Source organism: Echinops telfairi, unplaced genomic scaffold, assembly GCF_000313985.2.
Source record: "Echinops telfairi isolate 266 unplaced genomic scaffold, ASM31398v2 ScPeMD7_5868;HRSCAF=6743_0, whole genome shotgun sequence".
Taxonomy (NCBI): Eukaryota; Metazoa; Chordata; class Mammalia; order Afrosoricida; family Tenrecidae; genus Echinops; species Echinops telfairi.
Window position 1 is genome coordinate 1,249,023 of NW_022109767.1, and position 12,342 is coordinate 1,261,364.

Sequence of the window (12,342 nt, forward strand, 5' to 3'; positions counted from 1 at the left end):
GTCTGGGTTTCAGGGCACCACTCCCATTGTGATCCTCAGTTTGCTCCCAACATTTAGACTCTTCTTTTCCTTCGGTGAGAACTTGTCCTCAGAATCCTGACGCTTCCACCGGGAAAGCAGTGGAGGACATGAAGAAAGGTCAAACAAATCTACACCTTTAGGAGCTCTGAGTTAAATAGCTAGTGTTTTATTTCCCCATAAAGTCAAAAGTCAGAATTTTCACCATTACAACAGTATTTTCACAACGCAATGCTCTGAGATGTGTAGTCAGTTAAAATTCTTCGTGCAATCTGGCAAGCACCCAGAGAACATTCTGGAGGGGAAACAAGCAACCAGGGATCATCTGAACCGAATGAAGCACTGGGGTTGCTCATAAGTGGGTGGTTGTCTGCTCTTTAGCCCAGTCCTGAACGTCTGCTTCGCCAAAGATGAGATAGATCATCAGACCCAGGATATTAAGAGCAGCCGAAATCAAGAATATATTTCTCCAACCTAAGTCTGAATCCTAGAAGCAGGAAAATAGACATCATTAATTATCCTGGAGTCCTGATCCCTTGTGGCTCAGCTCCTCCTCCCTTAAATCTGCTTCTACCACTAGGGTGTGGGGGACGTATGCTAGGCACATTTCTGTCTTTGGGCTATTGCACACTCTGCACTAGATAGCCACTCTTCCACTCTTTACTTACAAGTTACTTTTTTCAGTGAGGTTTGCTTTACCGATTCAGTTTACAATAGAACTTACACTCTTTCGTGTGTCCTATTCCCTACCCCATCTTGTTCTTTTCCTAGAAATTGAGCATTTGGTGCCACAATGGGTAAGGATTGACTTTATGGATGCAGGTTTGGGGTCTTTTTTTCCCCCTTAAGGCTTACTACAAACCAATATACCACGTTTTACCTTTTTCTGTTAGTTTTCTTCTTGTAGGCTCCACGAGAGTAAGAACTTGGGTTTATTTCCTTTAACAGTGTGTGGCACATGCCAATGTCTAATACGTATTTGTTGAATTAAGAAACAGATAGATGGTAGAATTGGGATCATGATAGTGGGGGTAAGGAAGCATTTAAGAACTAGAGGAAAGTTATATGTTTCATCGTTGCTACCCTGCACCCTGACTGGTTCATCTCCTCCCCACAAGGAGGAGGTGTAAGGGGGTGTCCAGTTGCCTACCGATGGGCTTTGAGTCTCCTCTGCACTCACCCTTATTTACAATGATGTAATTTTTTGTTCTTTGATGCTTGATACCTGATCCCTTCGACACCTCATGATCACACAGGGTGGGGGAGACATTGGACAGTGTAACATATGACAAAATAATAATAATTTATGAATTATAAAGGGTTCACACAGGAGGGAGGGGGAAGGAAGGGAAAAATGAGGAGCTGATATTAAGGGCTCAAGTAGAAGGTAAATGTTTTGAGAATGATATTGGCAACAAATGTACAAATGTGCTTGACACAATGGATGTATGTATGGATTGTGATAAGAATTGTACAAGCCCCCAATAAAATGATTTTTTTAAAAAAACATAATCCAAGGGAGGTCTGCCATTATAGAACTCAAAAGAAGATTGTTGATATTTTTCTATTTTGCATTCAATACAAAATTCTGTTGCATTTGATTTCCCAAGAAGTTTATGTATTCTTTAACTACAACAGATTATTACCTGAGAAAAATGTTTATGATCAAAAGTTCAAAACTTGAATAAATTCTATAATTTCCAAAATTAGAAAGGTTAGTTATAGTTTACACTTCCATATGATCACAGCTTTCATGTTGTTTTGCCTTTCAATAAAGGCCTAAAATCTCAAAAAAAAGAAAGAAAAGAAATAGATAGATGGATAAATGAAAGAAACAACAGGGCCGGTTTGAAATGTTTTGTATAAGCAACTATTTCCGAACAATGTGTTTAGTCAATGACTAGAAGTGGATTGAAGCTTCAAAATATAAGTCATTCGATGTCATAAAGACCACTCGTGTTATTCCCTGTACATTTTCTTGATTTAAGCTATCACCCTCTATTCTGACTCAGTGTATAGGAGAGAGACTGCTCTCAAAAGTTTTCACGGGTGTAATCTTTATGTAATCACCTGTCGCATCTTTCTCTTGCAGAGCAGCTGGTGGGCTCAAACCACTAACCTTTCCATTATCATCCAAGCACATTCACCTCTCTGCCAGTTATGCTGAGCCTTTGAAAATATTACTTTCCTGACCTACTCATGGAAAGGCATAGAGAACCTTAACAATTATATTTATGCGAGGTTCACACTTGGCTTTATGTAATGTCTGTTTGAATAGGATTGTTATCGATAGTTAATTACTTTGATTGTTCACATTTTTGACACCTAGACAGAGCTTCCAGTATCAAAAATGCTATAACTGTAAAGCCAACAGCAAGCCTTCCTGATTAGGCGATGTTCTGTGCTCATAATGCATGGACATCATTTTGTCTTTCATCCAGTATCTCAGTCATCTATTCAGGTCCTTTTATTGAGTTCCTACATCATTCCTACATTGCACCATTTGGCTCACTACTTTCAAGGGTTTAGAATTGATAGTGGTACAGCCCAAAACATCCATCACAGTGGAGCTCCACAGGAGGAGAAATTCCAAGATTATTGTCAGAAAAGTGGATGCGCACCATGAGAGACTCATCTTAGGAAATGCAGAGTCAACCAATTGAGCACTCCTCCCCTGTTCACAGACTGAACATGGGTGATTTCTCCTGGGTGATCTTGATCAATCCTGAACTCGAGTTTCCCGTTAAGACCTTACCTGGCTGATCACAAATCCAGTAATGGTGGGAGAGATTGCTCCAGCTGTGGACATAATGACTTGTAATACCCCCTTAAGAAAGCTTGAGTATCTGTAGAGAGATGATGTAGAAACATGTTTCTGTGAGTGAAAGGTTCTGCTGGGCTGGCCTAGTGCAATTCTGTTCTTACCAATGTGGATGTCTGGCGTTATGCTGAGCCTTGAGGGGACGATGTCTTGGAAGGAATAGTTATTAATATAATCATGTGTCTTGGTCTGAGAGTTCAAGGGGACACTGGTACTAAGTCGTCACTTTCATTCATAGACTATAAATCAGTTGGTGGCTTGCACCTGGTATCTATGTTCACTATGGAGCCTGATGTTGAAATTTTGTTTGGGGCACAAAAGAGTCTCATTGTATGAGATGAAGACTCCCTTCAAATCTTCTTGAGATCCTGACACCTATGTAAAGAGAAACCACGTGCATTGACTTGGGGATCTATGAAGAGACGTCTTAGTGATCTCTGCTCATCACCTATACTTTCTTCTACTACCAAGTATGCTTTCCTTATCAAAACCGTATATGATTCTGTGGATTCTCATGGGTCCTATCAATTATCCAACCCTGTGTAATGGCTGCATTCCTCAACAGTGAGGAGTGTCTGCCGTGATCCCAACACTGAAATGTTAGAAGCCACTGACTGTTCTAGTTTTCACCTGGATAAGGTCAATTCCCAATGATTGAACAGCTGTAGATGCCTTCCAATGATTATTTGGATGTAGGGTACGTGTTAGCCTTTCCTGTGACTTCTTGCATATGACACATGTTCTATGTGCATCAGAACAGATTTAGGGCTCCTGCAACTGAATAAGTCTTCTGTGAGGATACAGGACCTACCGAGGAGCAATATCCAAGATATTAACATAGATTCCTGAGAAGGAAATGCTCCTGAAGATATAAAACCGCACCACGATGACCACAGAAGTACTAGCACTGGACCGGACCCAGTACAGGGACACCAAGAACATCGATGGTATGGCAGTTCCTGGGGGGTGGTGGGGGAGGGAGGGGACAGAGACAGAGTAAAAGGTGGCTTCTCTAGGCATTCCACACCCACCCCAGTAAGTGGCTCACTTCTTACCTATGGCAGTGAAGAGTTTTCTTACACTGATGAGTCTAAGACATTTTCTGGAAAGAAGGAAATCTGCCAGTAGCCCTCCAATGATCATAAAGACGAAGGCAAACACAGATGGCACGGAAGACAGGATCCCACTCTGAGGACCAAAGACGAGATGAGCTGCAGGCCCTTCCCTCTCCTCACCATAACCCAGACTGATGCCTGGACCAATTGTCCGTACGTTTGCCTTTTCACTATCTATCATCACAGTGCATATCGATAATTTTTATTAGATTGAGTCAGTGTAATTGTATTGCCTGGAGGAAAATATGTGCATGATTCATTTTGCAGAAAGGGCCTAGTGCACGTCTCATATATAGAGATCATCTGGAAAAACATATGAAACAGATCCAAGACCAAGTTCAAATTAGGCAAATGATTTCAACAATCTACAGAATAGAAAAATATGTGTCTTCTAAATATATTACAAAGTACTCAACCTTACCTATAAAATAAATAAAAAAAACAAGCAAGCAACAGCAACAAAGCCCCCAAACCCAATGTAGAATAATAGGAATGCAAAATAAAACCATAGAGACACATCCTCTTCCATAGAGCACATTTGCAAAATTACAAATGTATTCAGCACATTCTCCTGTGTGGCTTTCTGGAAATGGGTCCTCAGTAACTATTTGGAAGTCCCACCTTGTGCCTTGTAAATATGATACTGTTTTTGAAATAGAGCTTTCCTTTTTTTAGGTTAGAGAGGTCGTACCAGGGAAAGTGCATCCCAGGCTAATCTCTTCTGAATGATAGCCTATAAAATGAGAGAACAGGTATGGAGAGGCACATCATGGGAGGCAGTTGGCAGGTGAAGGTATGAGTGCAGGTAGCTAAGGAACCTTGTCACACCCTGATGTATAGAGAAGAAAAGATTCTCGCTGGAACCAATGCCTCCAAATTTGTGACCCAACCAATTCTGGTCTTTTATGCCACATACTTACGGCGTATTTTGTCCTGGCAACATTAGGTAAATAAGACAGAGCAATTTCATAACACAGTGGACTTTTTGAAAGTTTGTAAAAAAGAGGAAGCGAAACATAATGTATTTTTCCACGAACTTTTTGAAGCCCTATCATGTAAAGTTCATACTTATATACCCATTGGCTCACCTACCTGGAACACAGATATCTACAGAAATAGCATCAGAAATGCAAAATGACAAATGAATAAGGTTTTCATGGGGGTATTGCTGAAAGAATAGAAACCAGAATATTACTCCGTTAGGAAGTTCTTAAGTACTGTCATGAAACATCTCCAATGTATTTTATGTAGTAAAACAAAGCAGCATATACATCATACAATATTTCGTGTAAAATAACTTAGTTAAATAAGCACATGCATTAACATTCAACTATGCAGTCCTTTTCAAAAGGAAGCATTGTAAGAATAGCTTTAAATCTTTGTTTTAAATAAAGCTTTAACCAAAAATACTTATGTGTCAACTGGACTCAGATCAGTATAGGTTTGGAAACAGGAGTGGGAGGAAGAATTACTCATGTACATACTTCTACAGTTCTAAAAATATTGGGGCCTCCGAATAGATTGGCTTCTAGGTGGCACATATGATTAGCACTCAGTCACTAAGTTATAGTTGTCGGTTCAAACCCACCCAGCAATGCAGCAGAAGGCCCAAAGATCGGCTTTCATGAAGATTACAGCCAAGAAAACTCTATGAAACCATTCAACTCGCAAACATGTAGGGTCATTTAATAATGGATTCAACCTCTAACTTAAAATTCTCCTGAGGAAAATGAAAATATAAGTCACATGTTAGTCTCGGTGAAGTAATTTGGACCCCAAACGACACAGAGATTTTAGCTCTCACTTGATCCAAGCTGCTCATTTCACAGATGAGTAAGCCAAGACCATCCACTTTGGTTGACCTTAGAGAATAATGGGAATCCATGTCTTTTGACTTCCTCGTTTGGGACTCTCCTCCACCTAGTTCCACGTTACCCTTCCCCTCAAACGTTACCATATCCTCTTTGTCTCAGGCTTTATTAGGCGAAGAACCCTTCAGAGCAAATTATTCCCAACAACCAATCTCAGGGTGTCTTTGTGTCTGTACTGACTCCTGCTTCCTTGAATTTCTTGACCCTTGATCCCTGTTTGGTGCTCTGGTTCCATGACCTCCTCCATAGCTTCCTCTTACTTTGAGAAGACCGATAGATCCTCCTTTCTTGGGCTTCTCGCCTCAGTACTTTCAGTCCGCTTAGGCCAGGGCCCTGCTAGTTTCTCAAGCAACGACCACTAAGAGGTTAGCTCTTCTGTTGGCCACTGAGCGCCTTTTCTCCCAAGGCGTCCAGTCAATAAAAAAAAAAAAAACAGACAAAAAACTACCCCCCCTTGATACAAAGGTGAAGGTATAAAAGGTATTGAGTGTCCTTGTGAATTGTCACTACCAGGCTCTGATGTCCTAGTGCCTTCTTCCCTACTTTGTGACACAAGCCCACTAGGAATTAAAAGGTTTATCTAAGGCGATCAGGGTATCCATTCGATTTGTGAAAATTCAGAGAACTGAACAATATGTGCACTTTTCTTCTTATATATTATACTTGAAAACAATGCTGAAATTATGTACTAATTTAATTATGCATCATAATTGATCACTGATGTCCTGTTAATAATGCATTACTAGTGTTACCTCCTTTAAGCTTTTTCGAAACAGGCTTCTGGGAGGCAGAATAGGTTTTGTTAGCCCTTTGTTTTATATGAGGTCAACAAAGTGCCTTGTTAACAAAGGTTAAATAGATTGATATAAAATTTTGTATAAGTCCCTTAAAAAGATTGCATTCTACCAATACCGATATGACCGCAAGCCATATCATCTTCTCCTCCAACGGCATATGCCTCATTGAGATCAAGAAGAATTCAAGTCAACACAGTTGCAATACTTACATGAATGGGCTTGGAATAAAATCCTTGATTTTGTGACCATGGAAAATACACTGTGTCACATCAGGAAACATTCAATCAAAAGAACCCAAGGAACTTTTTTGGCACTTACATCTCTGATGTTAACATGAAGTACAGAACGGATATATATTGGTGTGTGAGTCGCCATGGTAAGATAAGCCCAGGATTGGCAGAAAGCAGAGACTAAAATGGCCCAAAGTGGTAGGGATTTGATCATAGCCTTAATGGGAAGAGACCTGGAAGAAAGCACATTTCAGTATCTACTCCATCAGAGACAGGCGTTCTCTGCACAGCCCTCTGCACATCAGAGACATCCTGGCAGACATGGAAGAAAATGGTAGGGGAGGCTCTTAATGTACCTCTTCGCTAATGCACGTTGGATGTACATCTTCTCACCAGTGCTGATGAACGGATGATGAAGGGGATCATCATAAACCAGAAGGAAACATAGAGCACAGCAGACACAGCCAATTCCACCTAGCAAGAGAGGATCCAATGAGCATTGCGCCGGAGTCCCTCTTTCATCGTGACTGCCCAGAGAGCGTGACTGTACTTAACAGAAGGACTGATTTCAATTCTCTAATCTTCCCTGAATCTATCTCCTTCCACAGTTCTCTCACAGATGGCGCGCACTTTCCCACTTCTTGACTTTAAACTTGGCCATGTCATTTGCTTTTGGCAATGCCTTAGAACCACTGGGAGCCTAGAACGTATGTGTGCTTCTCTTTTTCCTTATGAGTGACTGCCTTCAAGAGCAGAACATACTCCAGCTAGCATGCTGTCCAAGGAATATGAGAAACACAGGTTTCAGAGGTGCCCAGGTACCCCACCAAATTATGATAATAAGTGATGGTTGTTTTCTACCATCAATTTTCAGAGGTTTGGAAATGACCGCTATTTAGGCTATCACCATTCTTACACCTTGTTGTCCCCTGTGCTTGCAAATGACCTCACTGTTCAAGGACCAATTAGTCCCTCTCCTTGTAGTCAGGTTCCGTCCTAAATCTTTCCATAATGCTTTTATCTGATTAAAAGTCCATGATTAGAGTAATTCATTATTATGTGGAACCAATTACTCAGAAAATGTCAAGGCATGAACTGAAGTTAATCTTCAGCAAATAAATTCCCTCTAATATGTACATGTATAAAGTGATGAGAAAATCAGACTTATCATGATTGAATGCAGAGATTACAGATTTTTAACCATCCATCTTGGGGTTTTGAGAAGGTGTAAAGATTTCTCAGTCTCAGTTTTTGGCTTGCCATGCACACATTGATTCATAAATGTAAATAAACAGTCCCCATGCATCAGGCATTATGTCATAAGTTCAAAATATATCTCAACAAAAACACAATTTGGGCACCAGTAAATTTCATCTAAGAAGGAAATAACAGATGTAAAAATTAAACAGTTATGATGCACACTGGAAATTGAAGATCTTAGTCTTCATTCAGCAAATAATGAATGATTTCTTATTATATATAGCTGCTTACAGTTTCTCAAAATCGTGGGTACAGCAGTCCTCTCACTGCTAGAATAATACTTGTCATATGTCCTTTTGAAGTTTCTGGGGTAAATCTATGAAGGTGGATGAGCTGAAATAATCAAATTTTTCATGTTTTCCCCCCTAGTGTATATGTTGATCCGGTGTTAAAGGCATGCTTGATGTGAAAGAACTAGACACCCACTAAAACAGTAGGGAGACTTACTCTAAGGAATCAGGCAGTTTGCAAGTGGGATTTCGCTGAGAATATTTCTGAATCAATTAAACACAAACCACAGCTGAGAGTTAATGAGCAGGTCCCAACTAGGTGTGTGTAACAGGCTGTGAATAGTAAGATAGGGTCTCAGGGTCATTGCACGTAGCTTTTAGAAAACTCTTGCACAATCTCACGCCTCACTCCTGAGTCCTCTATGGATCTGGCTTATCCTATAACTTCTACTGGTTTGATCTCCACATTAGAGAATCAAAATTTTGTTTCTCATTAGGTTACAGCATTCTGGTTACTGTAATAATTGGGGGTGAGGGGGGCGGGGAAGCAGCTCTTTCAAAAAGCAGCATGATATAAAGTATGATCTCTCCAGGATATGGTTTCCACAACTTAAAAAAAAAGAAGAAATTTCCGTGTCCTTATGGGTTAATATGAGAAGTGGCAAATAATGTTATCATGCATTTAAATTCATAAAATCATGGGACTTATTAAAGCTAGGCATTGAGGCAACTGAAACATAAATGTCAATTTGGAAGCCAGCAAAATTAATTGATCACCGCTTTTAACTCTAAGTATTTTCAACATTGGTTATATAAACATCCAACTTGCATGAGAGAAAAATGATGTGCGGCATTTCTCGGTCATCAAATAAAACTCTGAAATTTGAAAAGCACAACTCACCAAAAATGTAGAAGATGTAAGGCCACCCAATGGTCTGGCAGAGGAGACCACCAAGAGCAAAGATGATGAAGTTTCCCAGCATTACCCCTGCACACATGGGGACATGTTCTGGGTGAGATGGTCAGGTTCGGGACATTAGAGCTTCCTCTCAATCTACCCCTTAGCAAGCTGAGTCACACAGTGATGACAAGTATTAATCCAGAATACCTACTTTCAAATTTTGCTCCTTATCCAGTAATTGTAAGATCTTGGACAAGTTATGGAGCTCATTTATCTCAGTTATCTTCGGTATGAAATGGGAATTTTTTTTTTAACTGTTCTGGATGTTTTTTTTTTAAATCGTTTTATTAGGGGCTCATACAACGCTTATGACAAGCCATCCATACATCAATTGTGTAAAGCACATTTGTACATTCATTGCCCTCATCATTCTCAAAACCTTTGCTCTCCACTTAAGCCCCCGGCATCAGGTCCTCATATTTTCCCCCTCCCTCCCTGCTCCCCCCTCCCTCATGAACCCTTGATAATTTATAAATTAAAATTTTGTCATAGCTTGCACTGTCCGACGTCTCCCTTCACCCACTTTTCTGTTGTCCGTCCCCCAGGGAGGGGGTTATATGCAGATCATTGTAATTGATTCCCCCTTTTCACCCCATCCTCACTCCATCCTCCCGGTATCGCCACTCTCGCCACTGGTCCTGAAGGGATCATCTGCCCTGGATGATCAGCCTTCATTAGGGTTTCAGTAATTCCTCTTGGTTACATTACCCTTGGTCACGCCCTACCAGGCCTCCTATACCCTGCTCACCACTGATTTGGATCACTTGTTTTTCCCTTGTCCCTGGGTTTGTTAACACCACTACCTTTCCCCCACCTCCCTCTCTCCCATGTCCCCCCGGAACTGTGGGTCCCGTTGTTTTCTCCTCCAGATTGTTCACCCAGCCTGTCCTATCCAGACAGACCTGCAGAGATAATAACATGCACAAAAACAAGACAGAGCAAAACCAAGCAACAAAATAAAATAAAACAACAACAACAACAACAACAAGCCAATGGCAAAAAACAAAACAAAAACAAAACAAAATACAACAGCAAGAAAGAAAAGCTTAGTTAGTTCAAGGACTGTTTGTTGGCCGTTAGGAGTGTTTTCCGGTCTAGTCTGATGGGGCTCCAAATCCTGGCCCCAAAGTCTATTTTTTGGTATTCTCTGGGGACTTCCTTGCTTGGTTCCCCTTGCTGTTCTGTTTCATGCCCTTAGTGTTTTGCCTTGGTGTGGTGGGATCAGATCGGGTGGAAAAATGGGAATATTTATAGTTGATTAATAAGATTTTCTGAGGCTATAATGGAACAGTAAGTATAAAGTGTAATACGCATAAACAAATATATGTGTCCTATATACATGTGCAAAATAGAGTTTGGTGAATAGCAAACATTCAGTTATGATGTAGAAAGACTATTTAAGATAGTAATTTAGTGCAAGATAAAGGCGAAGGAGTAGTTTGGGTACAATGTTGGTTCCGTTGACATACCATTGCAGAGTACTCTTGCACAGTTCATTTAAGGTTAGCCTGAGGATATCAATTACCTGATAAAGCAATGGTGATAAGTTGACTCCTTTCTAGTGAGGGAGCCCATTTGGTCCAAATTGAATATTGACCTGTTAGTACCATAATCTGTGAAACAAAAACAAAAAAAGAAGAAGAAGAAAGAAAGAATTCTTATTCTTAGCATTGTACATTTGTCCTGGAATCACTAATATGCAGAAAACCTCCTGGTACCTGGGCTATGCCTTGGACTATCCGAATGACAATGAGCAATGTCACTCCTGTATCAGCTGCCAGTGGAATAAAGAGATTCAGGGCTGAGCAAATGAACAAGCCAGCGTCAACCACATGCTTGACTCCAAATATCCCAGCCACATAGCCGACGAGTAGTGGAGTCAACAAGGAGCCGTAGTTGAAGGAGCTGAGGATAATTCCCTGGATTTCGGAACTCCAGTCATACACAGGGGCCTAAAGGACAAAGAGAATCTCATGTCTATTGAATTTGCTTAGAGAGTTGACAGTTTCTTTCTTGTGATAATGGAAAAGCAAGAAATTATGGGAAGTTTTCTTCCTTTTAACTCTCTCTGATTACCAATCTACCATTTTCATCAAAAAGACAGAAGTATGTGCTCAATTTTCTCTTTCTCATTGCCCTGACACAATTAATCAATCCCTTAAAGTACGAGGACCTGTTCAGAATGAAAGTGTCTACAAGTAGGACAAGCTAACATCGTGTAGTAAAACATGTAGAAGAACCAAATGAAAAATAGACAAAAATCTGAGCTACCTATGTATGGAGATTTCCATTAATTTGTGTGTCTACGCATACAGTGAAACCCGGGCGTGCTAGAATTTGACAGGTTGTCTTGTAAATTTTTCTTCCTTTTTCAGAATGCAGTCTTATCACTTTTTAATTTTAGGGGGAAATATTTGAGTTTTCCTCCTGTGACAAAGTCCACCTTCTACAAGTTTTCACACACACACAGAGACTTTAAAATTTTCATGGAAAATTTCATTATCACCTCTGGGTGACAAGAAAAACAAATTTATAAACACACATAAGTATATAAGAAAGAGCTTTATATACAAGAACAATTTAATATTGAAAAAACATCCCAGTCCAATCCAGATCAAGTCCATAAGTCCAATATTAACCCATATGTCTGATACCAATCTATAGGGTCCTCTTCGGACTCACAAAACACATGCAATGATGCCGAATGCAGGGAGGTCACAGGCCAGTGGGTGGGGAGTGAGCTGAGAGAGAGTGTTTCCTGACTCCAAGGAGGAAAAATATAGGAGTTCCCAGAATCCTTAGGAGAAGGCCATGCCCACACAGAGATCTCATTGGCTATATCCTGATTGACAGGCTAGACTCCAGCTCTACACTCTGAATCCTCAAATTGACACCAGATTACATAACTATCATACTTTTAATTTTTTTCACAAACTTTTTGAAACCCCTTCCTATAGATATATAGTTTTTCCCCCTTTCATTAAAAAAATATACTCCTTTGTATTCTAATTCAGTTCCAAGATATACTCATAGATGCTA

General features: G+C 40.2%; 1 protein-coding gene across 3 annotated transcripts in view; it reads right to left on the minus strand.

Moving 5' to 3' along the window:
• Nucleotides 1–168: 168 nt before the first annotated feature.
• Nucleotides 169–12,342, minus strand: part of LOC101655475 (probable small intestine urate exporter) — a 17,122-nt gene continuing 4,948 nt past the window's right edge. For all 3 annotated transcript variants that reach the window (XM_045295788.1, XM_045295790.1, XM_045295787.1), the window contains exons 5-13: nucleotides 11,022–11,255; nucleotides 10,829–10,916; nucleotides 9,244–9,330; nucleotides 7,209–7,326; nucleotides 6,941–7,085; nucleotides 3,895–4,027; nucleotides 3,651–3,798; nucleotides 2,774–2,864; nucleotides 169–505 (exon numbers count right to left, since the gene is read on the minus strand). In XM_045295788.1, the coding sequence (XP_045151723.1) occupies nucleotides 371–505; nucleotides 2,774–2,864; nucleotides 3,651–3,798; nucleotides 3,895–4,027; nucleotides 6,941–7,085; nucleotides 7,209–7,326; nucleotides 9,244–9,330; nucleotides 10,829–10,916; nucleotides 11,022–11,255 (1,179 nt within the window). In that variant the 3' untranslated portion in view covers nucleotides 169–370. The remainder of the gene's footprint in view (nucleotides 506–2,773; nucleotides 2,865–3,650; nucleotides 3,799–3,894; nucleotides 4,028–6,940; nucleotides 7,086–7,208; nucleotides 7,327–9,243; nucleotides 9,331–10,828; nucleotides 10,917–11,021; nucleotides 11,256–12,342) is intronic.